General features: G+C 34.6%; 4 protein-coding genes across 5 annotated transcripts; 2 read left to right on the top strand and 2 right to left on the bottom strand.

Moving 5' to 3' along the window:
- Positions 1–1,172: 1,172 nt before the first annotated feature.
- LOC144853466 (glutamine-dependent NAD(+) synthetase-like) lies at positions 1,173–14,504 on the bottom strand. Its single transcript, XM_078711166.1, has 19 exons — positions 14,352–14,504; positions 14,117–14,177; positions 13,838–13,954; positions 13,544–13,597; positions 13,067–13,208; positions 12,454–12,542; positions 11,727–11,844; positions 11,079–11,210; positions 10,393–10,467; positions 10,071–10,244; positions 9,296–9,398; positions 8,454–8,622; positions 7,815–7,950; positions 5,933–6,039; positions 5,282–5,413; positions 3,945–4,014; positions 3,415–3,543; positions 2,783–2,959; positions 1,173–2,188 (listed from the first exon to the last, which is right to left on the bottom strand). Exons 1-19 carry the CDS (start codon positions 14,434–14,436, stop codon positions 1,685–1,687), a joined length of 2,574 nt encoding a protein of 857 aa, XP_078567292.1. The 5' UTR covers positions 14,437–14,504; the 3' UTR covers positions 1,173–1,684.
- Positions 14,505–14,603: 99 nt separating this feature from the next.
- Positions 14,604–22,682, top strand: LOC144840451 (ganglioside GM2 activator-like). 2 transcript variants are annotated; one of them, XM_078696278.1, is made up of 4 exons: positions 14,604–14,728; positions 20,912–21,113; positions 21,774–21,960; positions 22,226–22,682. In XM_078696278.1, the coding sequence occupies exons 1-4, from the start codon at positions 14,635–14,637 to the stop codon at positions 22,406–22,408; spliced, it is 666 nt and encodes a 221-aa protein (XP_078552404.1). In that variant the 5' UTR covers positions 14,604–14,634; the 3' UTR covers positions 22,409–22,682. The 2 variants fall into 2 exon arrangements, with proteins under 2 accessions (XP_078552404.1, XP_078552396.1); XM_078696270.1 differs by lacking the exon at positions 14,604–14,728 and adding an exon at positions 20,594–20,753.
- Positions 14,734–19,724, bottom strand: LOC144840441 (transaldolase-like). The gene is made up of 7 exons (XM_078696258.1): positions 19,543–19,724; positions 17,692–17,815; positions 17,367–17,474; positions 16,952–17,144; positions 16,131–16,375; positions 15,566–15,633; positions 14,734–15,366 (listed from the first exon to the last, which is right to left on the bottom strand). The coding sequence occupies exons 1-7, from the start codon at positions 19,637–19,639 to the stop codon at positions 15,206–15,208; spliced, it is 996 nt and encodes a 331-aa protein (XP_078552384.1). The 5' UTR covers positions 19,640–19,724; the 3' UTR covers positions 14,734–15,205.
- Positions 22,683–23,365: 683 nt separating the features above from the next.
- Positions 23,366–26,275, top strand: LOC144849015 (uncharacterized). Its single transcript, XM_078706004.1, has one exon. It carries the CDS (start codon positions 23,366–23,368, stop codon positions 26,273–26,275), a length of 2,910 nt encoding a protein of 969 aa, XP_078562130.1.
- Positions 26,276–26,854: the final 579 nt, after the last annotated feature.

Here is a 26,854-nt window from a genome sequence, read left to right as displayed (position 1 = left end):
TACGTTCGTAGTTGATTCAGTTTACCAACTTTCTGCTACTCTTACTTTTGCGATTTCTGCTGAACGGTTTTTAGCGATTACGCAACCTTTGAAATATCGAGCGTATGTGTCGAAGAAACGCACAATGAAAATTTGCTGCGCTATATGGGTAATCATCTTACTTTGGCAAAGTCGAAACCTTGTTACAAATGGTAAAATGCCGCTCGAGTTTCCATGGCCAGATATGACCAACGGAGTACCAAACTCTACCGATGTCTGCGTGTTCTGCACAGGTTTTGAAGATCCAGTTTGCGAAATGATGGAATATGCTCTTCTGGCGGATGTTTTTATATCGCTACTGTATCTTGTGCTGATGATTCCAATGTATGGTAAAGTGTTTTGGTCTTTGCGCGCTCCGTTTAAGAAAGCCGAAAAAGATACATCGTCTGCAAGTAACCGCGTCAACTATGAAAAGAAAGCGTTGCAAACGGTAATCATCACCGTCTCCGTTTACGTCATGTTTACCGCACCTTTAAACATGTTATGGGTATTATTTTATTTTGACGCTGCCGATCCGGATTTCACTACTTTGTTCGCGAATATTTTCAGATTCCTAGGATTTGTAAATGCAGCCATCAACCCAATTATTTACAACGTTTCAAACAAAGCATATAGACAGGCGTTGTTTGAATTTATTGGCATTTCTTCGGCTAAGAAATTAAAATCGTCGAGTAAATACAGCCAGTCTACATCTCTTCAGACTGTATCTAGCAACATCTCGCAATCCTGATTTTATTGAGAAAACAATGATGGTTCCACGAAAAATAGACTTGTCATGTATGTCATTATTGTCTTGTTTATCTTAATCCACCATTTAGCGTTTCGATTTTTGTCTAAAACGTATTACATCGTTATTGTATAAATACAACTTGTCAATTTGTGACGAATTCACACAGTTTTTAGAGGGAGAATTTTTGTCTAAAAACGTATTATATCAGGGAAGAGTTAAATTGTAATTTAACTCTTCCCTGATTATATCGTTATTGTAAATAACTTGTCTATTTCTGACCGATTCACAAAGTTTCTAGAGAGTATAAAAAATATATATAAACTCCATTGTTTCTATTATCGTGTACGTATTTGAGGTAGTTACGGAAATTCAATGTATGCACACAAATATTAGTTACTGCTGTTTTACTAGTAAATATGGATAAAATAATTTATGTATAATATAAATTTTATTTATTTCATGTATGTGTGCACATAAGTAGACCTAAATAACATATGAAAAGTTCAATAAAAGCATTTAAATAAAGTTACGATTTGTGATTACTCAACCCTCTGGAATATGTACAGTATATCAATTTCATTTATCATTCGTATAATCGATATTAAATACAACGTTTAAAACTAAAGTGTTTCAGCTTTAAATATTTGTTTCATGTTTTAAAAAAATTACAAGTATCCATTGTTTTACCAACCAATTATTATTTTTCAAAAAATCTTATATATTTTTTCATACACACCAAACAGCGAAAAAATCGCCAATTACAGAATGGATAAAATATAATATATCGTGCTTATAAACGAAGTAATTTGAGGCTTATATAGTGGAGTTGAAAAAGTCGCAAGTTACAACCCTGACACCAGGTCAGGATTGTACCCTGGACCTTGGGATAGCATATACTGTTTGGTAAAACTAGACCTACATTGCTATTTTCTTTAACCAAGAACCAACGGTACTTCCAACATTCGACAATTTAGACGCTAACAGACACAAATGCGGTTGCTTCTTTCGTGGTTCACCAGGCAACAAACCTGTTGAGGGTCGTTTTCTCGATACTTTTACATCCTTTTTATCATTACGCGGCAACTCATTATGGATACCGCCCTTATCAAATCCTACGGTATCCAAATTTGATAAGTGCCATTCATTGTCTGAAGTGATGTTTTCACATACATCTGAATTATCTGAGTTTGTTTTAAATTGACAATCTACTGTGTCTTTGGTCTCGCATTCTAACTGCCGAACTGCAGTTTTTTCGGTTGCAACGAACACACCAGTTCGTTTTGGTTGTCTTGAGTCCGTCTCTTGGCGTTCAGATAATGTTTTCTTGTTTCTGGGAGGAGTATCATCTCCATAATCTGCTGTTTTCCGCGATCCACTTTGTGAATCTTTAAGCTCTATGGATTTCTCAATCAAGTCAACCTAAAATAAATGAGTCAGATATTTTGCCCTATTATGACATAATTGTACTGGATACACAGCGAAAAAATTACTGAGTAATTTTCTTAATTGGGAATAACTTCCAGATCACTAGCCTGGAGTCCATACCTCTAGACCATGCCACCACGCTGATGACTAGAGTTAGATACACAGCCCAAAAATGTAGCGGGTACTGCACCAACATAATTAACTACTACAAATTAGCATTCTGTCAGTGAATTTGGTAACTATTATAATCAACCACCACTAACTTTTATTTTTATCTATTATACGACTATTTACATCTCATGAGCAGCAGCTCGAAACATGGTTTTGATTACAATTTAAAAACAAAATACTATAGTATGGTATATTACTGACAAATGATCTTAAACAATTATTAAAATATAAATAAATTACATCGCCTGAAAAATTGAGAGGTAGTCTCCATTGACAATGCCGCAAAATATCAGACAAAAACAGGATAAAAAGTTTGGCCACCTTTCGACCAAACCACTTTCGACACTTTTCATAGATCAAAGGTCGCTATTGAATGTGTGCAGAAATTTTTTAATATTTAAAAACAATTCTACTTACCTCTTTATTGATACATTGGAATTGCCATAACCAAGACGGGTTGTACAAAAATTGTCGCATGTCAAATCGGTTGTCATCAGGACTGTACGACTCTGCATGGTACGAAGGCGTCATCACAGTCATTTTATGACGATTTATTGAATATGTGCGGAAAAAATGCTTAACTTTTTCTGCAACCTATTAGAAAAATATATATAAATTATTCAACCTGTCTCCATTGCTTCTTAATGTGACAAAAAAATGTGATGTGCCCATATATAGACATGATGATGTCATATCACTACCATATTTGGGCACATCACACTTTTTTTGTCAAACTAGTTTGATAGTGTAGACAGAGATTTAATCGAAAGAGTAGCGGGGTATCTTGGTGTATTGGTCTATTTGAGTCCCTAACAGAATATGTGCTGTTTGGCGCCAGCTCAACACAAAGGGACCCTCAAGGGAGATGAAAGCTGACATTAGTTCACAACGCTTTGAAAAAGAGCATTAAAAATATGAATCCATTATAATATACCAAATACACGAAATTCCTTGTCGGAAGGTTTATGGACCAACGCATTACAAGCCCGGTATTTGTACCCTAAGGTAAGGTACACTAAATTCTAGTCAAACAATTGCAATACATTTACCTGTGATGGCGTAAAAACATCGCTCCATTTCTGCACAAGTTTCAGAAACATGCTGTAAGGACCACATAATGACATCTTGCGGAGACGCCCAAATAAGGATAACTCGCTATACGTCATTCCCATATCCATCTGAAGTAAGCAAAGTGGAAGTTATATGATAACAAATTTTATAAGCATTTTAGAATCAAATACTGTTGTTTTTTTATTAACATAATCTAAAATTAAAGATGCAGTAAAACTTTAAAAACAAAAAAAGCGAAATTTTACTTTTAATAGACAGAAAGACAAAGGCATAGACCTACTAGATATTACTAATTTTTTAAATAATAATAAGACAAAATGAGATTGGCTTTTATAGCTAATTAAAACTACTACCACAAAGTAATTGAGTGATTAAAACACATCATTGTGTTATCCTAGTACCAGGCAAATGATACTATTACGATAAGAGCTCACCACACATTTCTACGATGTGGTTATAATGAGAAGGATGACAGTAATTAACAGTGAATAAAAAATAAATGACTTACTTCATCGGTCTGTGCTATCTGTCCATTAGCCAATGGTTCAAGCTCAGCAGTAGGTGGTGCTCTTATGATACTGGAGTAAAACAAAACAAACATTTTTACACCATACATGCTTTTGATAGATATATAGGATTATATAGGAAATTATACACAAAAAATGATGGTAATAATAGGCATTTTATGAAACTTTTTTATGTGGCAGATACATTGAGAAGATTAAGCCTTTTTTTCACATAAGAAAATTACATTAATATATTTTTTCTGATATGGTTTCCTATCTCAAAGTGTCATGCTGGTATTCATCAGAACGCCAAGCTATAACAACAGTATTAGCCATAGCAGTTGAGTTATCAAGGTGTGGAGTTCAGAAAAATTGTTTGATATTCTTGTTTTATGACTTTGACATAAAACGCTTTTAGGATTCCCAAACATGTCATAAGCAAGATATATACTTAATTACTAGAACCATGAATCGTATATTATTGTCAGTCTGCTAATAACATATTGATTTGTATCGACTAAAAGATTACAACCGAACATAAACATAAAAACAGACATATAAAAAACACAATTCATGAGACACACAATAGAAATTTAGAACACTAATTCGGTGCACTGACTTTGATAACTGTAATATTACAGGATTGTAATTGTAGTTTTGCGTCAGGGAGTTGAATAATTAGATGTTTTGCCCTACTCTGACGTAATTTGTACTTCATACTAAGTACACTTGAGAATACTTGCGAAAAAATTTGCAAGTAGTTCTCGGGTGGGACTCGAACCCACGACCTCCGGATCACTAGCCTGGCGTTCATACCTCTAGACCACCGAGCTTGCGCTGATGGCTAGTGGTTAGATTCGAGCCCAAGTAAGCAGCGGGTACTGCACCAACACCAACTTTAATATTACAGTTATTTATTATAAATCTGTTATGAAACATGACTCTATATTCACCAATAACATTAAGTGAGATACTTTCACTTAAGACAATAATCTTATAACCTAAGCAAAATCAATGTTCAAACAAAAGTCATATTTTTGTTCTAATGTTTAATCTGCAATCCATTGATGCTACAAGTTTAAAGCTCTGTCTACAGTATCAATGTGTGATGTACCCAAATAAGGTAGTGTTATTCCCAAATATGGTAGTCATATGACATCATCATGTCCATATATGGGCACATCACATTTTGTTGTCACATAAACTTTGATAGTGCAGACAGAGCTTAACATAAAAAGAAAAACATTTTCATGATTTAACCACATTGTGCGCCACTCGGAAACATTTCTTGCAATATCTGACAATGGATTCTGAAATTGAAAACAACAAAATAACTTACCTTTCCAAAGCTGGAAGATTAAATTTATCTTTCGCAAATAGAATAAATCCTCGTAGATCGGTTTTACTGATGCCACCAATTGGGTTAATATCAGCGCTTGAGCAGTCATACTTTGTTAAATAACCTCGTAAACTAAAACATTTAGAAGATTTTTAATAAACATAACATCTTAAAACCAAACACACAGAAAAATTTCTTAAAAGGAATTCTGGACTTTACAGAGAAAACCATACAATAATGGGACAACTTAATTGTTTGTTTCAGCAGTACAGTACAACAATTATCTCTAATTGGTCAAATGTTCACCTTACTCTGACGTAATTGTACCTTGATCTGGAGGTCATGAATTCGAGTCATTGACTTGACAAATATTATCATAATGTACTTGGTACAAACATCTGACAAGTATTAATTCGAATATTTATTCGAGGGAGGCAATAAATGATGAAACCTGATCAATGCAAATCTACTTGAAAGTTAAATAAACAATAAAACAGTAGTTACTGTATATGTGTAATTTGTAATAAACTAACTGTTTAATGTCAATGTCATAACAATAACACAAACCAATATATTTCAAATGCAAATTACTAGTAGATAAAATGTTTAACTCTTTCAAAATACTTCTACTTTAAAAGCATCATTGCTTACCATTCATCAACGTTGCCTGAGCCAAGTACTAGAAGACCACCAGGACGGTCTTTAGACCATAGACTTAACTGGGCAAATAAATAGGATAAAACCATCCTACTACGAGCCTACAAAGTTAAAAAATAGATAATTAATAAACGAGAATGAAGAGATTTATACATATCGGTCGAAAACATTAAATTAAGGTTTAATACTGTTCTACGACACTCACACTAAAATAATTTCCGTAATATTTTCGGAGAAACCATTCTCCGTCCTCAGCGGGTGTTGGCTGACTGACGACTGATGGTTTCTCCGAAAATATTACGGAAATTATTAAGATTTTAAGAGATAAGAGAGAGAAAGATATTAAGAAATTATTAAAATTTACTAAGAGGGTTTTGTTTGTTATACCACACACAAAATATTGAAATATTGTAATAGTGAATTGAGAATTAAACATAATTAAGATAAACTTATCATAATAAAAATTTCTCAACGTCAAGTAATAATAAATATATAAAATATAAATAATAAAAAAAAATAAAAAATATAGAAGAAACAAAGATACAATGGGAACCTAATTAAAGCAACATAAGGATGACTAGATGTTGATGTCAGGTTTAGAAAGAAACTACCATTAATACTACACCTACTTCTAGTCATCATCATCAATCAATAAAAAACTGATCAAAGTGCAACGTGTCAACAACATGCAAAATGAACCATTTTTTTTTTGTGTCACTTAGTACTACTTATTGATTGGGGTGAGTGACATAGTAAAATATAACCCCAAATGATTTGGAGGTTATACTTCAATGTTTCTTCTCTTAGGGCTATATTTTGAACCATGTATGGGTAAAACCACAGTAAATCATACCACCAGGCATTATTGTACACATGCATGACTAGCTAGGCTGTAACATTGCGTGACATAGTACATCATTACTATACAAGCTAATTCAAATATGCACCTTTAATTCATTGCAAGGCAATTGTTTGAATTCAGTATATACTAATCCACAGCATCTGATTGGTTAATAGCCGTAGTATATATAATTTTATAATCTATATAATTTTCCATTAATTATTGCTAATCATATCAGAGGAAACTAATAAAATTGAGCTCTCCTCAAGAAGGAGAAAAATAAAGTGTTCATTTGGCAGCTAATGAAAGATATATTTTAAAATGAAGATGTATTGTTATAAGATTTAAACATTCATATCATAACTTATATTTTTTATTAAGGATTAAATTTTTTTTTTTTTATTGTATTCTCATTTTGACTTACTCTGTGTGGTAAAAAACTAATCTATTTCATTGTCAATGAATTGCCATACGAATATATGAATATGATAATGATTAATAAATATACTGTAACCATATAAACATACCATAGCGATTAATCTCTTAAAGCACACCCGAGTGTTTCTTAGCCATTTGATTTGTTGATACTGGGGCTATTTCTATTGCACACTCTGTATTTTGAAATAATTGCGGGAATTTTCTGTGACGCGCTAGGCCCATATATGATGACCAATGGAAAATCAACTTGTAGTGTGCACCATCTACCCCTGAGCATGTGATGTGCCAAATATGGTTGTGATACGCCCAAATATGGTTGTGATATGACATCATCATGTCTATATATGGGGAACATTTCAATTGATCATTTTGTACAATCAAAGTGTGTAATATATTTTTAGTTACATAACATTATTAGTAATAATATAACATCAATGATGCTAACAATCTAATATCATTTTATTTATTTTGTAAAGGTTTTGTACTGTTTTTAGTATTGTGTTGTGTAAAGTTGTCTCATAACAATTTTCAATTCATATGCAAATGAAATGATAAATGGAAATAAAATGCCACACCCCATAAAAATGGGATAAATACCTGAATGTTCTGGAGGGCTAAATTCTCTCTTGGGCTTCCCCCATTAACTTTGAACTGTGGTACTTTAGCTGTAGTATCCACAAAAATGTCAGTGGCTGCTTTCACAATAGAATCAATATTGATGGACAAATGATCACTGTGGAGAGAAAAATATTTTAATTACGAAAATAACTTTTTACAATGCTCTATCATGTATGCATCTACAAGAAGAATCCTGAATTGTAGCTATATAATATATATATTGTCCCACAAAAACATGAATAATGAAGATTAACTAAATCAGACTTTGAATAGCTTATTTTGTAGTTTTAATAAAGTTAATCACTCACAAAAAAAACAAAACAAAATGTTTTCACTTATAAAATAACATAATAAATGGTTAAATTCAACCAAAAACACATTTGACCTTTTTTTTCTTTAAATTACAGTTAGGTATTGCGTGCGTTGCGAGTGTAATTAAAAATCTACCTGCAAAATGAATTCATCAGCAAGTCAACCCAATGTAAAGCCATATTAATGAGTACCATGCATTTTTTTACCAGTTGTTTACTCCTCATCCACATAATCAACACAAATAATTCAAAAGTTAATTTATTTTGTCTACTTATTTAAAATAAATAATGCAAATTAGTATTTTACCTTCCAATTTGATGGGCTAACATTTGAGCTCTCTTCCGAGTTTCTACAGAAGAGTTCACGGTGCCCATATAGCAAGTTACAAAAATACGATTAGCTAATTGCTTCGGGTCACTTGGTATATAATCAGGATCACCAGTTACATTCTGAACATCAGTTAAAGTTTCTAAATCTGGACATGAAAAATAAAAATAAAGATATATTGTCCAGCTATAAAAATAATTTTTTATATTTTTTTTGTTGAATACGCCATTTTAATGTCACATAATAATTATTCACTTTGACCAAAAACTGGATCGAACAAAAAATATTAAATGTAATTTAAAGCAAAATATACCTAAATTGTCTGTCAGACAATGGTTTTTGCTTAAAATTAACCGTTTCTTTTTGTCTTTTTATAAGTGAAATAAATATTTTTGTTGATTTTGTTTACAGAAGTGAATAACTTTATTAAAACTGCAAAATGGCCTATTCAAAATCTGATTTCATTAATCTATATTTGTCATGTTTTTGGGGGACAATACATCTTTAATAAAATAGAAATATAATATATTAAATACAATTTACAGAGGGATTTAAATAAATTTTCTTTTTGAATAGATTAAATGTAAAAAATGAGCTTGGTGTTAAATGTCATATTGATTACAGTAATTTTATGAATATTACACGTTGATAATTAAAATTGGTTGTCAACATAATTTTCATTAAAAAAAGGATAAACGCAATTACGTTATTTCAAACCTAAATTAACTACTCTGTGCAAGGCTGATTTCTTTTTAATGTTTAAATTATGGAATCAACATAATACAAACATTAATCATCAAACTTATATGTACAGTACTTACTTCCATCATTAACGGATTTACATACTAAATGACACATTGATGACACAAGACAAGCTGTTGATGAACTATCAATGCCTCCACTTAATGGCAAAAAAAATCCACCCTACAAATTAAATATAATGAATGAAATGAGAATTGCTCATAAAAACAAAATTTGAACTATTTCAACATGGCAGATAGATTGATTAATAGTAGTTTTAATATCTAAAATTTAGCCGCCAGAGATTTTACAATTTAATCCATTATTACTGGGGTTTTTTGGTGAACATAATTTATCTAATTCTATAATAAATTATCTATTTAACACAATACAAAATATATATAATATGTACATATGATTTATTGTTTATTAGTTTACAGTAATTATGCATTTTATTGTATAACTTTTATATCATGTTTGCTAAGTAAAAATAATGTTTTTTTACAATTATTATTATGATGGGACAAAATACTGAGTACTGTATCTTGGTATTCTTTTGTCAGGTGTCTATGATATTTGCTGTTCAATGATAAATGGAAAACTGAATCTAATTGAAATTGTATCCAAAGTCATGTTGCACATAGGACTGGAGCCTCTCCACCAGAGAGCGAATTACTGCCCAAAGATCCCTGAATAGGATGCCAGCCTATTCCAGATGAAATATAATTTTTTTCATGTACTTTTTCTCTAGAATTTAGCATAATGTGTTCCTATGGTATGCTATGCATTTGTGTATGATACACAGCAAAGAGATCGGATTACCAACCGACCATCAATAAATAGTAAAAACTCTACCTGTTTACTTCTGCGCAAGTAATCCCAAAGCCAGCATGCAGGACCTAGAGCAATCTCCTCTACTACACTGTGGTACTTATATTGTTGTGGTTCTGTAGTTTGCAGTAAGTGATCCCCAGGCCTAGAGAGTGAAAAGTCTGCAAAAACTCTTGGAAAACTTCCAGAACGAGCTGCCTACAAATAGATAATTTGTTGAAATATGAGTAATAACATGAAAAAAAGAAAAAAAAATATATGAATAAAAATCATTAAATATCATTGCTTTGCGTCATGGGAAGATATGGCGAATTGTGACCAGGGCTTTAAGTATAAGCTATGTTACCTGCTTAGACCGGCTGCTGATTTCAGCCTTGTAGCTTCTAACATCTTCTAAGTCTATTGTAGCTACATCCACATCCTATAAAAACAGTAAGCAATCTTATGTCAGGTGTTTGATACAGTCTTTGAAAGTTATAAGGACAATGAGAGTTCAATTCAATCAAATGCACTAAGGTGGACCTGTTGACACACAAACAAAATCATTTCAGACAATATTCTGATAACTTCACAAATGAATTCATGTAAATACTAGTAGTTTGATGTTCAATATAGTCTACAGAAATATACACTATATACAGATGGTAGATGTCTGCATCACAATATTTCAGGTTTAAATCTCGGTTGGGGTGGATTTTTCTTTATAAATTAATTAGTTAATTAATCAAATGATAGGTAAACATCCTATCATTAGACAACTAGGACCTTTGTTGTATGGTTCAAAATTGTATTAGATAACAACTCCCTCATTGTGGTCTGGTGGAGCAATACTAGTTGTCAAATGTACAGCCAGACAACAGAGATCGCCGGACAACAAAGACCATCAGACAACAGAGATCGCCAGACAACAAAGATCGCCGGACAACAGAGATTGCCGGACAACAAAGACCGCCGGTCAAACTAGTTTGATAGTGTAGACAGAGCTTTAGATAATCAAAACTTATATAGAAGTTTTAATTAATTAAAACCTACCACTTCAGCAATTCCAAATTGTTTACCAACAGTCATCATAGTTCCATTTACACAGATGCACGATCCGCCATCATAATAAACACGCTCCCCATCACAGCCACGTAAATTTGAGTATAAATATACACCACCACACTGTTAAAACATTCAAAGAACATTCAAATACCTCAAATTCTCCTGATCTTGTTTTTAGGTACAGTATATTCATGTAAAAAAAATGATATCAACTTTACATACAAATTTAATACACTCTCAATACCGGACATCGTTGGGATGGCCAAATATTTCTGGTTTTCCAGAAAGTCTAGTATTCAGAATGTCTTTTTAATGGTAAAAATGAATTTGGGACCTTTTGTACCTGGAAAAAAGTGTGGTTTTAGGAGAGTTTCTGGTTTTCCGAAAGTGCAGTATTGGGTCAACTGTATATACAATTTATCAGGTAATTTCTTATCTTTTAACATGATTAAGATGTGAATTTCCAACGACATTGAACCCACTTCTTACATGTAATTCATTTTGCGTATATGGGGAGTTTGGGAAATATTCCTCACTTGATTTAAAGTTTTGATAGAATATTCAAGGTCCAAATGACGATCAATGACACAATGTGTGTAGGTCGTAGGTCGTCATAAATCGTAAGCTTCTAATTACCTTCATCATAGCAGTCTTCATCAGGTCATGTCTTTCAAACTGCTTTCGTAACTCATGATGACTTCCACTAGCATTGGTAAAGATCTCAACACCATCAAGACTCATTGCTACATGTGGGCTACAAAATAAACTGGATTTAATTTTTTTTTTATATTAAATAAAACCTCTATTAAGGGGATAACTTAAAGACCCAAGTGTTCTCTTAATAAGTGGTTAACTTGACCTACGGTTTATAGTCCTTATCTGAGAAGACTACCACCAGAACCATGAAGCATCGAACCCATGCCGATGTTATGGCTACGTAATTACAATTCCACTGACTTAACCACTCAGCTACTCATTCGATTTGGTTGTAGTGTTGAAACGTGTTAACCTTGGTTTGTGGTAAAAATGGGTGTCCCCTGAATGGGATGTCCCGAAAGAGGGATTCTAGTGTATAATTAACAATTTTGACGTTTTAGAATTAGATTTTTTTTTTCAATTTTTAGTGCGCCTCTTTTGGGGACAAAAAAAATGGAAAAATGCAAATATTTTCATTCTCTTTTGTCATATATTTCATTTAGCATGATACATGTATTATTGTAAAAGTTTAGGCCTAAAAGGGTCTAGGTCTAGGCATGTCATTAAAATCCGTTGATAAAACATGAAAGCTAACCAATGTTTTGAGAGGTGCTAACAAGAACCATATAAAAATAAATAAAATAAAATCCCCCTTTATCTATATTACCTTTCAGCAGCCCATAGCTCTTCACAGATTTCAGGCCCAATACAAGTATCATGTGTTGAAACTACACCCATACCAATTGGTACACTTTTCTTAAGTAATAGAAAGAACATTCTTATTCATTAAACACATTTTTTATGGGTATGATTGAAATATTCAGTAAAGTTCATGCGAGTCATTTTCCATGTTGCCAACTGTATTCCAAAATGCATTTCAACATTTTTAAACTATCAGTGAAGTAACAAAACTTTGAGACTGTATTTTTAGAATTAAAATTGCAAATATACAAAATGGTCACAGGTCATGTAGAAGCACAGATAATTTTATATTGATAATAACATTTACTGTATATTGTTTTTCTTTTTGTTTTAAAAATATCGATCTTTTCGCTATTTTTAGTGAAAGTCTGTGACTGTGTTTTTAGAATTAAAATAGCATTTACACAACCCGGTCACAGTAGGTCATGTGGAAGCACATATCATTTTATATTGATAATAACTTCTATATCGTTTTTCTTTTTGTTTTAAAAATATCGATCCTTTCAGTTGACCGTGTCTACATTACAACTTTATAATCATCATTAAACCAGGTGAAGTGACATGGAAGGTATATTTACTTGTCCTGTTATATCAGATATAATTTCTGGAAGGTAAAAATCTTCAACTTGTTGGGGTTTACTCCATGGCGTAAACCACCGCAGTTCTCTGTAGTTTCCATGATTACACATTGCTGATTTTGGACGGATTAAAAGAATCTTTCTGTAATTAAAAAAATATTTGAGTGAATGTTGGTAATAAGTTTTTAATTTATATAGTAAATAAATTACCTCATCCCTCAACAAATGTGTATTTATAGTATCTAAAGCTCTGTCTACACTATCAAACTAATTTGACAAACAAAGTGTAATGTGCTCAAATATGGTGGTGATATGCCCAAATATGGCATCATTGTGTCCATATATGGGCACATCACAATATTTTGTCACATAAAGCTTGAGCTTTAGGCCTAGATTATTGATCAAGAGACATAGAGGCTCATATATACAGTAGATGTTCTTTAATATAATATTGTATTACAGTATAGATTGACTTACTTGTTTAAGAATACTACCCTGCAATTATACCTAACATTCTTGTGTATTATAGGCCTGAAATTCAATTGATAAATAAATGTTATTTTTGTAAATTAACATTAATACTTCAGAGGTGAATAGGTGATTGTAGGTGTTCAGTCATCTTACATGTCACAGAATACTCAAAGCATCTTTTGTCTATCTTGGTTCTGGTTCAGACTTCATCATCATGTCCTATGTATCAATACTGTATATTCTTAATGTGTATATATCATAAATGTATTTTGATCAAGAAAATAGTAATAATGTACTTACATTCCAGTTTCACAAATGATGTCTTCTGTGAGCGGAGAACTCAAGAGTTGAGCAAGGACTTGGAATGAATGCAGGCAAGTGTCCGATTCAAAGAAGTGGTCACCACATCCATAACCACTAGGTTAGGGAGAATAATAAGTAATATAAACATCATCTATTCTTACCCTATAAGCCTAATATGTCTAGTATTATATTATATAATAGTGATTGTATTATTATATTATTTCTATTTCAAGCGACAAAACCCTTTCAACAATTATAATCCCCTCATTAAATTACCTAATTTCAAGTTCGGGTCCTAGCCTGTATCTAGCACCTTTCTCCTTTGCAACTTTTATACCTGAAAAATAAATATGCATACATTTTAATATACGGCTAAGCCTACTAACTTAGGCTGCTACTAGGCTACCTCTACGTTACGTACAAGGCTTATACCCCCATCCGCCGGTCGGTGCCACTGCTGCCTCACTAAAAAAATCAGACAGAGCCTAAAGAATATATTTGTAAAACCTACTGTTTAATATACGGTTGAAGTTCCCATTGAAATCCATTGCCCATTGATTAAGGGTACATGTTGCTAGAGTTATTTTTCTACCCATTATTACGTTATTTTAAATGAATTTCAAGTTTAAATCATACTGTTGTTGCCAGGCCTAGCCTAGCTCAGAATATTGTTTTTGTGCCGCATCGCATGTGTGTAAGACCGCGGCGGCGGTATTATAGCGCCACCAACTACTCTGAGCGGTACATTTCTGGTTAGAGAGAAGAGGACATCATTTTGGTACCAATGCATTGCTATGTTAGATCTGGTAGCCGAGACTGAAAACCTTATACATTTTTCGTTAGAAATCAGACGTACACAATACATGAACAAATTAACAGAAACTTACAGTGAGTACTGGGTTTATTCTTTTATTGTCCCTAATACAAACATATTCCACCACCTTCATAATATATTAACCCCAAAATATTTACTGTTAATCATGATAGGGTTTAGACTGAATACTATAAAAAAATGAATTGTTAACTTTTTATTTTTATGGAATGATTTGTATTTTACAATATCTCTTGGCATTAAGACGTAATTAAACATATTTTATCAGTTTATGCAATTTGGAACACTTAATCTGATTTATGATATTGAGTAAATGTTAATATAAAAATACTTGGAATACTACAGTTTACTGTTATGTTAATGTTAAAAAGGAGAACATTTCTCTATCTTTGATTCACGGTGAGAACGGATATAAAAAATATGCAGAATAGTATAGAATAATTGTTAATGTTCAAAGTTGTTTAGGAAGAAAAGTAACATAAAATATGTGTAGAATTTGTAAAAATAGATATTGTATCTTCATTATTTGGCAATTAAACCAATTTCTGTTTCAACATGGTCTCCAACTTGATGGCATCGGCAGCAAACTTGCGGATCCCATCGGAAAGTTTCTCCGTTGCCATCTGATCTTCATTCAGCATCCAACGGAATGTTCCCTCATCAATTGAAATCTTCTCAACTGGGTCTTTTTTAGCTGAAACCAGTAATTTGATTATTTTTTAACTTATTTATATAAAAAAGTAACTCGCCAATTTAATTTTCAGTGCCTAGCTTATTCTGTTATACTGTGATGAAAATACACTGCAACCGTTGCATACGGCTTAGATATCTATTGTTTGTAGGGTAACGGTAACGGGTTAAAGATTTTGATATAGCTATCAAAGATTACATACCAGATGCCACAGACAGTTTTTCAGTGACTTCGTCAGTTGAAGCTGTCAACTCGCCTAAAAGTTTAGGGCTGGAGGAAATCAAATGCATAATTAATTACATAATCAATCAAATATTTTATTTTTAAGCTACGATTAAATTAATTTATTTCTCTATACTGAGGAGTAGACACATTATCTAAGTTGGGCATTATGGAACATAAACATTGATTGTAGATTAATTGGCATAGAACATTAATTACGTAAATGATGACATAGTTAGGCTCTGGTGTAGGTCATGAATAATTACACCATGACCTAGCTTTTACTCTCGCAAAGTCAGCCCAGACAAATGTCCCAAATTCTTTGGAAAACGAGGCCAAGGATGTTGTTTGGTGTTGGGAGAGACTCTAGACCATAATAAGCAAGATCATGTAGCAAGACTTGTTTAGCTTGATTCATCTCAAACACTGAAGTAACACACATGCAAGTGCCTGAACAGATTGTTTAATTGTACTTAAGTTACTTGACTTTTTAGCATTTCAATCAGTACAAATATATTTTTAAAAAAATTGAATGTATTACACACCTGATAGTAAGAAGATCAATGCCAGCTAGAGCTGTGATCTCTCCTACATTACGGAAAGAAGCCCCCATCACAACGGTCTTGTAGTCAAACTTCTTATAGTACGTAAAGATACTCCTTACACTCTTGACACCTGGGTCATCATCAGGTGCGTAGGCTTTGGTTCCAGTGGAAGCTTTGTACCAGTCCATGATACGGCCAACAAACGGTGAGATGAGGGTTACTTTTGCTTCAGCGCATGCTACAGCCTGTGTTTGAAAAGTATATAGAACTCAATACTCAAAAAACTCTTTATTCCCTTGTTTCGTATTAAATTATTGAGATCCAATTTTTTAATATCCAAGAGTTCATAAATAGTATGGAGGAAGAAAGTTGAGGAAATTTGGAATATAATTATGTATATAAAGACATCATACTCATTTCAAACAGTGTACCTCGTCCTTCAGCTCAGATGTAAAGCCTATGGTTGAATTTATATACATGGGACCAACGTTTTTCCAATACATCCGAAGGACGAGACAAAGAGAATAAAGCACCTTGCCTAATGATACAAGCAATATAGCAGAGGCCTCGAACCCTTGATCTTATTAGGGTACTACAATACATGTCAAAGTTAAACTGGATAGAAGGCCTTATTAATTACATCCAGACTTTTACAGTATGTTTTCATGGAAATTGCAAACACTGTACTACATTTAAAAGAGAGAAATTCAACTTGACATTTTATTGAATTATGGTAATTCGATATTCAAACGAATTTGAATAAAAACCAGCCTCACAAAAGCTTTACTCTTAAGAAGGTCAAAAACAGAAAAGTCATTTACTTGTGCAAAAGAGAACAAGAGGGTAAGATTGCAGTGCACTCCATGTTTTTCCTCAAGTTCCTTGGCCGCTTGGATGCCTTCCCATGTGGAGCTTAGTTTTATCAAGATCCTGTCTTTACTTATTCCTTCCTTTTCATACAATCCAATCAGTTTTAGAGCCTTTTCAATTTGTTTTTCTTTATCAAAAGACAATCTGTAAAAACAAAATTAAAATTATATAAATAAATTTGTATTGTTATAATTAGTTCATAAAAGTTCTTATTACAGAAATGTTCATCTGTATAAGTTCAACATAATCGACATAAAATACATTACAGTTTACATCATATATACAAAGTATCTAACCCATATCCCATGCTACGCTCACGCTAAGGTAAAAAGTTAGGTGATTTATTTTTTTTGCATTATACAGTACCTTGCGTCAACTTCAGTGGAAACGCGTCCAGGAACAATCTTCAGAATTTCAACTCCAAAGAGAACAAATAGTTTATCCATGACATTAGCCAATTGCTCATCGCCTGATCTGCAAAATAATAAAGTAACATTAGCTGACATCTTTTCACACAATCTTACAAGAATTCAGCCGAATAGCACTAACAGTAACAGTGAGCTTTTCCTACAAAATATAGCATTCACTACAGTTTCGACTGCAGTGTGTAGCACTAGGGACCAGAAACAATGTTGTAATTACTAATAGTTAATACTATTGAGAACTATTAAGTCATAAATACTACACTTACCCTCCTAAGCCCTTGGCATATCCGATGGCCTGGTCCAGCAATCTGCTGTACTGCGGCATCTGGGCCGCAGCTAGGATAAGCGATGGGTTAGTAGTAGCATCTGTGGGCTGGTATTGTTTAATAGCTGAAGTAAGAAAAACAAGTATTGATTAACATGGACCGTCTGAATATCAACATGGTGGGAAAACAGTCGGCCTAATCGCTACTGCATCATAATAATACTGTACTAGCGCCTCTGAGGTCTATGTAAATTTCCTTTGGTTATGATATTTGCATTGACAAATTTGCATTCTGACAAAATTATCATGATCAGGGATAAACTTTGCATGATAAAGAGAAACTGTTCAACATAGGAATCAAATATCATAATCTATTTATGCTAATGAGTTCAGGTGTCTTGTTGCATGGAAGCGAATGGAAAACATTGTTATATGGTAATCATTGTAACCATATGGAAACCTTGTAATAATAATAAACACATAAAATACAGACAATACTGATGAAAACCAGGTGAGATAATATCTGACTAAAATGTTATAAAAAAGTCCCTGTTTATTTCTATATTGTATTAAATGAGTTTATATAGTACAGTAGTATACTATACACAATACAGAAACAAGTTTATTTCCTGAATGACCTACAGTGTACTGTGTAATGGTATGTACAGTATTATCTTTTGTTGAGGCATAATTTGTTATGCAAAGTCATTCAAGAACTCAACCAGGAACTAATTGTATTATTATTCCACTGCTTACCATACACATACAAAAGACCAAACGGTATTACAATCTCTAAATTAAATCTCTACTGCATCATGAAAAATCATTAATGGTCTCAAAACACTTTTATTGATTGTTGGGGGTTGTTTTATTTATCTTACACTACAGTAAAATTACCTCAGTAGGTGCAAGGAAGATTTCACTCTTTACTGGCCAATGGTCTGCACAATTTGACTGGCATTGTTATTCCAAATTACATGCTCAATTGCAAACTGGACAATTGGGGAATTAAACTCCTTCTCTATACACAATATGGGAAACAGATGATCATGACCAGTTTTTAGAGTTTTTTTACATGGCAAATTTTAAAGAGTGGAAGATGGTTAGGTTCAGTATATTTATGGTTAGGTTATCATTCTACAGTAAAATTACACATTGGTAATATGCTTGATATTCATTGTTTATTTAGTACACATTTAACAAGCTCTTCAAATTGAGCTTAACATTCTCACTAAGGCACAGGATTGGCTATACTGTAGCATGAAATGAAAAATAACATACCACAAACACTTCCTAAATCTTCTCTATATCTAAATAGCATTAACTAGCCACAAGCAGCCACAAAATATGTATGTCTTAACACAAATAAAAGCAGAGACAAACTTAAAACAGCCAATCCAGCGCTTTACATCACATACTTTTTTAAAGATTTCAGTGTTCAATATGATGCTCAAATCAAATTCAAACAACTTTTCCTGATTCATTATGCAAATTAACCCACGACCACACTCAAATGTATTTCTTGCATGCCACCTGTACTGTATCCCCTGTACTAAAAATATAGTCTACTTAAATTAATTTTTTTTTTAAATACCTGGTATAATATTAATAGGTAGAGAGGTTATGCTAGTTAGCCTTAAAACTGAAAGAAAATGTTACCACACCCTCACTTAGCACTGTACTTACTGCTAGCAGTAGCTTGCAAAGCTGGGAGTGTACAGTAGTAGCAGACAGAGACTGGCGAGCTAGGCCGGTCGTTTGCGCAAGATTCATTTGAATCCCCGGTACAGTTCGCGCGTTTTATCCCTTGGCCCATACTACACCCCTTCACATACGGGAGGGCCTTACTTACTGTCAAAATCGCCCGTGTCAGCTACAACTGTAGTTAATTGCTTGAGTTGCTCTAATGATGTCGCCATTTTAACTCGCTTCGCTGTACTATCTGACATAATAAACAGGCAAATCTGGATGACAAAGCATAAACTAATTCAGCGAATAACTTCCCGAATACTTTCTTCAACATGTGCGGCGAAGCGGAGAAATTAAAGGAACGAACGATAGACTTGCCCGGATGCAAAAACACCACTGTTTAGAGGGCGGAGCCGAAGGACTCCAATTTAAATTTTTTTTAATTTTTAAGGTACATTTTTTCCGGATCCAATGGTCAAAAGTGAATATAATCATTATGCTAAAATTAAAATGCAATATTGTATAATTAAGCTTGAAGTTCTATATCTACACTATCAAACTTTATGTGACAAACAAATGATGTGCTCATTCATATATGGACATATCAAGTACCATTAGTAAGCATACTCACTACCACACCCCTTTTTTCAAACTAGTTTGATAGTGTAGACAGAGCTTTGATTTACACCGAAGAATCATACAAAATTAATAGGTTGCAACCTGACTCAATTATAGATATTACAAACAAGTCTTAATAAAAGTAAACTTCACATATGAGACAGAGTGGCATAAATAAAAGATATTACTGATGGCCCCCATCAGTCCAGTCCCTCCTAGATGTCAATTTGAGCTAAAATATAAGCCTAAATGATATTATAATAATTACGGTTTTAAAATAAGAGTTATGAATAATAATAATAATAATGATCTTGTTAGGGTGCACGAAGTTTCTCAAATCTCTTGCATGGATTTTTTTTAATGGAATTGTTGTAATTCTGAAATAATGATCAATCAATGTTACTGTACCTTTCCCCACCCTCGTCTCCCATCATTTTTATACAGATTATCCGATAGGCCCTACAAATGACGTAAGCCGGCTCTCGAGATTCTTTTATCAGGACCGTTTGACCTTAAAACAATAGACGCGATTTTGGTATCATGAAAACAATACATTTTAAAGTCCACGGGCCGTCGCATGGTTGGTACGTGTCGACATCACACCATAAACTTGCACAATTAAACGTATGAAATACAGAATTAAAATGGCACCTTATAATAATTGTTCTCTGCTGTTGCTGATAGTTTTCAGTATTACGTTGGATTTTGCAAGTGTCGTAAATTGTGAAAATTCCTTTCAATGGAAAACTTGTGAAGGTAAAATAACTTCGTTATTCGTATGATCAAACCAGGGAAGAGTTAAATTACAATATAACTCTTCCCTCTGATCAAACTAAATTGATGTTAGGCCTATACCCTTTGAATTTTGAATGTTTCATTTAAGATTATTAATGCATCAAATCTTTGTTTCATAGATTATCAATCTAGATCAACAGGTATCAAGGTCAGTTACTTGAAGATGTCTCCAGACCCAATCATCATCCCTCACAACATCGCTGTTGAATTTGAAGCTGAAGTTTTGACAAATTTGACGGAACCTTTCAGTCTTAATGTTGAAGTTTGGATGCTGGTAAATATGTACTGGTTTACAGCACGTATTCCGGTTCCCGGATGCTGGTGAGTGACATAAAAGCGTACTGTTTCCACTAGAGTCACAACGCAAGGACGTAAGCGCAACGTAAAGCTTGGTCTCCACTAGGACGTAACGCAAGGACGTAAACGCAACGCAAACGTGTTGGCCAATGACATGCGACAGTTCGAATAATTCATCACTTGTGATTGGTCAACTAACTTACGTTGCGTTACGTACTTGTGTTGCCTCTCAAGTTGGAACCAAGATTTTACCAATCACAAGCAATGGATTATTCGAACTGTCGCTTGTCATTGATCAATCTATTGCGTTTCGCTTACGTCATTGCGTAGCGTCATAACCGAACTCTGGGACGTATAATTCTCCCATAGGTAAAACACCTGATGAGTTCGTCCCTTGGGTCACCAGCTCGTGCATGCTGTATCATGTCTGTGATGACAAACAGTAGTCCTACCTGATAGTTTATTGACTGCTACAACCATTTTCCACCACCTGGGTTATACCGTTATGCCATCGGTATACTATTGACGTGTGTTCTCCGGGTCTTGTGGAAATTCGTTTTGAAAGCATGCATAAGGGGGAGGAAGGGCGTGGTGCCGCAATTAGACGCCCTTTTTCAAAAAAGTTTTTCGGGGTGACGGACATATTGTTTAAAGTATATTTTATATTATTTATTGTTTTTTCAGCTCTTTCGATAATGTCTGTGAAATGATGTTAGAAGAACCACCGACTATTAAATGTCCTGCCGGAGCGGCGGAGAACTGTATAGATTGCAATGAATGCCCACCTCCACCGAGAAAGTACAACACAAGTGTTACGCCTGTGTCTGTCGCAGTTGATGATTTACCGTTCTATATTAAACTATTTGCTTCGGTAATTGTTTATAATAAGTATATAGTAGAACATCAATGATATAAAAGGAATAGGCCTATGTGTGCATGATAATCGTCACATAATTATAATAAACCGAATTTTAACACAAATTAATGCTTTAAAAAGGGAGAATCAGTTCCGATCCTCCTCCTGATAACCTCAGCTGACTTTTAAAAGTCTATGCACAATATAATTGTTTAGGGAGGAGGGAGCCAGGAGGAGGGGTTGGTAAAAAACATCTAATAATATTTTGTTTTCACTTCAGGGCAAATATGAAGCACGAGTAACCTTTTCGGATGCAATTGGTGATGTCTTGTGTATTGATATGTCACTGGAAGTAGCAACATCGTCGACCAAAGCGGAAGAACCAATAGTTTTAGACACTCTGCCAGACTACTGCAAAGCCTTGCCGCCGAAGAAGGACTCCAGTGTCAATGATCTTGCATAAACCGAAGTGGCGTTCTCCATTTTCATGTGGATTATGTCACATTAACAATTTATCCCCTATAGGGCATGAGTTATTTTAAATGTTCTGCAATTTTACAATGTGATTATTATAGGTCTGAAATATTAATTAAAGAATGCATCATAACAATAAAGATGAATAAAATCAAACTTCGTAGGCCATAATGTAAAAATTATTAACTTTCTTAACACAAAATAACGATCACTTATAAAAAATAAACGGTTGAATTAACCAAACCCGTTGTCTGCTAATGACAGAGAGGCTTCCAATTGACTACGTTTTTTTTGTGTTCAGTTTTTGTTTTTAACAATTATTGTATGACATTAAAATTGCATGAGCATTAGGCATTAGGCATTAGGGGTATGCCAAAGAGATATTATAATATCTCTATGGGTATACCAATTTCAGTAGGTATGTGTGCCCTTTTCATATCGTGGATGGTGGTGGAAAATCTTACATAATCTTTGATTGCCATTTCGTAAGTGTTTCGGATTTCGAACTTTGACGTTGGTGGCGTAAATATTTGTTTTGGTGGTAAACAGAATTGTCAGCAAGATCACGCTTATTATCTAATAGTAGATACTGTATTTATCTTATTTCCGACTGTGATACGTGGGAGTACTACGTATGTTTTATAACATTTAAGTTGTGTTAATGTTCTTGACTTTGAATATTAAAATTATTAGTTAGGCTATTTAGTTATGTGTTTCGATCGGCTAATTGGCCATTAGCCTGACTAGCCCTCGTGTAGTAGTTTGACTGTATGTATCTGCTACGCTGTATTTTGGGGTTGTTTGCACACGCAGCTGTGCTGCCTTGTGCGTGTTTTCATTGAGTTTATTTGTGTTTCAGACTTTACCAAAGAATAAAGAACGGTTAAAGCAACTACCACGAGTTTGTGTATCATTGTCCGGATTAGTAAAGTGTATTCCCTTAATAATGGAGGAAAATACGTTCATCGACCTCAGCTTCGAAGAGCTCGAGGTCAAACACCGTTCGTTTAAAGGTCACCTAACGAGGGCAAGGGACCGTTTTACCCGTGTTCTCGACCGAGACGAACCGGAACTGGTTAAAGTGGCATTCGACCATATACAAAAGAAAATTCGAAAGATAACCGACTTACTTGATGCTATGGATGTTGTCAAACCACCTGATGAGACTGACACTACTACACGTCTACATGCAGAGCTAATGTCAGCAGCTGATGACGTGGAGCGAAAATATCAAGAATACAGAAGGTTTTCAAGGAATGAGCAAACCGCTCATTCTTCCCAAGGTGAGCCAACTGCAGCAGAAAAAGATGAAGAGATGATAAAATTAATTAAAGCTCAGTCTGAAATGGTGGCACAGCTTACAATAAAATTGAACGGAATCGGCTCAGACAACAAACGGCCTTCGATTAAAACACCAGGACTCCCAGCCCCTCGGTGGGATGGATCTCCAAGAAACTTCCATTCTTGGCATGTACGAATTGACCAATACTTCGAATCTGCTGGTATTAAAGGTGACCAAGAAAAATTGATGGTTTTGCTCAATGGTGATGCGTTACCCAAATCTATTCAAGACCATATTGCTGATTGCTGCTCGGTTGAAGGTGATAATGGAGCTTGGGCTCGTCTGAAGGAAAAGGTCCCGACTTCAGCTATTGTTCGTGATGTTATTCTGACACTTCAGATGATGAAGCCAATGAAGTCAGCAACAGCAAAGGAAATGCGACCTGTTTTAAATGGACTCACAGACTTTGCAAGACGAATGCGTGAACTTGGAAAAGAATTAGAGCTCTCATCGTCAGTAGTTGTTGAACTAGCGAGTCAGAAAATCGATGCTGAATTAAGTTTCAAATACATGCGGCAGATAAAGCACGATGAGCCGACAATACCAAGTTTGATCTCATTCTTACGAAGTGAAACGGAAGCAAGGGAACGCCGAGAGCAACCTCATATGTTTGGCGATCAAAATGCATCTACTCATCACATTACAGGACAAATTAGTACACTTAAAAATACTACCCAATTTTTACCGAAATCTAATTTTAAAGGTGCTGAAACTAGCGCGGATGATTGTCCTTTCTGCACTGACCACTCACGTCACTTGATTATTAAGTGCCCTATCTTTAACTCAAAATCTAATGAAGAGAGACGGTTAATGATAATGGAAGCTAGGAGATGTTTCTTATGTTTTCGTACAAACCACAGTGCGCTCAGATGCCCCAGACATGACAAAAAACGCTGCTCTGTGTGTCAGCTATTTCACCACCGACTGATTGCTTGCCCACCCAATCGCGCTTTGAGAATTAACAACACAGACGATTTCTGTCAAAGTCAAATGTCACCACCTAAAACACAGGCGGGAGCGAACACAAATCTACGGCCATTTGTACGCCACGAAACCCAAGTAGGAACTAACTTAGGTCAGAATCCATTCATATATTTGCCAGCATCAACTAACCAAAATTCACCTCAGATAACTCAGGCGGGAGTAAACCTAAGTATACGTCAGACTGAAACAGGGCCCAGTCAAAATCCATTCGTGCCTCCATCAACAAACCAGACAATCTCGAAAATGAACTCGACGAGGTATGCCGAACGCCGTCGCTACTCACCGACTACATATATCGAGGTACAAGACAACAAGGGCAATTGGCAGAAAGCTGTCGCGTTCTTTGATAGTGGTGCTGATACCACTCTGGTCAAGTGCTCCACCGCTGAAAGGCTAGGCTTAAACGGACAGCCCTTTGTATTTACTTATGGTGTGGCCGGAGGAGGCATCGTACGAGAAAACAGTGCTAGGTATCAACTTCGAGTCAGACCACTACGGGAATTGAAAGCATACGACTTGGTTGCAATTAGTGTACAAAAGCCTTCCCATGATAGCCCACCTGTTGGCGAAGATATCTTTGACGAACACCCTCACTTAACGGTAGTTAAAGAACATTTGACTGTGGAGGAAGCCGAGATTGACCTACTCATTGGATACGACTATCAAAGTCTTACTACACCACTGAAAACAATACGTTCATTAACTGATCCTGATACATCACCAACTGCGGCAAAAAGTGCTCTAGGTTGGACAATTATCGGACAAACCATTCCAAAGCCAATTTCCAATGTCATCAGCCACATCACAAACGTAAATTTCATGGATGACTCCCAGCTTTTATATACATCCAATGTCATTGGAGTTAAACCAACAACCTTGTGTACATGTACAGATAAGGAAATTGCTGAATCTCAGTTTATCAAACATTATAGAAAAAATCTCCAAATAAATGAGAAGGGCCACATTACCGTGGAAATGCCATGGAAGGATGGATTTCCTGAGTCTCTAGACTGTAATAGAGTACAAGCCGTGCCGGGGATGATTTCACATGAGGCCAGGTTGCTAAAAAACAAGAAAATCAATGAATACAATGATGAAATTCAAGCTCTCCTTGACAATGGATATACGCGTGAGCTCACTCCAAGTGAAGACAGAAATGAAGGATGGTACCTTCAACACCATGCTGTCCACCAGCAACACAAGACAACAAAGATCCGTATTGTATGGAATTCCGCTGCGAAGTTTAACGGGTTGTGTCTCAATGACGGATTCCACAAAGGGCCAGATTTCTTAAACTCACTTGTGACATGCTTTCTACACTGGCGGAAGTACGGAATTGCAGTAGCCGGAGACATTTGGAAGATGTTTAACCAGATTGCATTATCAGTGCGTGATCAAAAGTTTCATCGTTTTGTCTGGCGATTTGGGGATACCCCAGCAGGAGTTAAATCGACATACGTTATAGCAAAGGCTCTAGTTGCACCGTTAAAGAAAAGAAACAAGGAATGCTTTTATTATGTAACTACTTGAGTTGTGAACATTTAATTACTGCATTTTAATTAAGATTCACTTTGTTGTGGTTATTTTTCGAAATCCTTTATGTACTGTGACTCATGTCAATTTGTCACGAGGCGGGAGTGTTTCGGATTTCGAACTTTGACGTTGGTGGCGTAAATATTTGTTTTGGTGGTAAACAGAATTGTCAGCAAGATCACGCTTATTATCTAATAGTAGATACTGTATTTATCTTATTTCCGACTGTGATACGTGGGAGTACTACGTATGTTTTATAACATTTAAGTTGTGTTAATGTTCTTGACTTTGAATATTAAAATTATTAGTTAGGCTATTTAGTTATGTGTTTCGATCGGCTAATTGGCCATTAGCCTGACTAGCCCTCGTGTAGTAGTTTGACTGTATGTATCTGCTACGCTGTATTTTGGGGTTGTTTGCACACGCAGCTGTGCTGCCTTGTGCGTGTTTTCATTGAGTTTATTTGTGTTTCAGACTTTACCAAAGAATAAAGAACGGTTAAAGCAACTACCACGAGTTTGTGTATCATTGTCCGGATTAGTAAGGTTGCTTATTTTGTCTTGCAAATAAATGTGA

Source organism: Antedon bifida, chromosome 1 (genome assembly GCF_963402885.1).
Source record: "Antedon bifida chromosome 1, ecAntBifi1.1, whole genome shotgun sequence".
NCBI lineage: Eukaryota > Metazoa > Echinodermata > Crinoidea > Comatulida > Antedonidae > Antedon > Antedon bifida.
The sequence above is the reverse complement of the archived record's forward strand: the minus strand, read 5'-3'. Positions and strand labels throughout refer to the sequence as shown.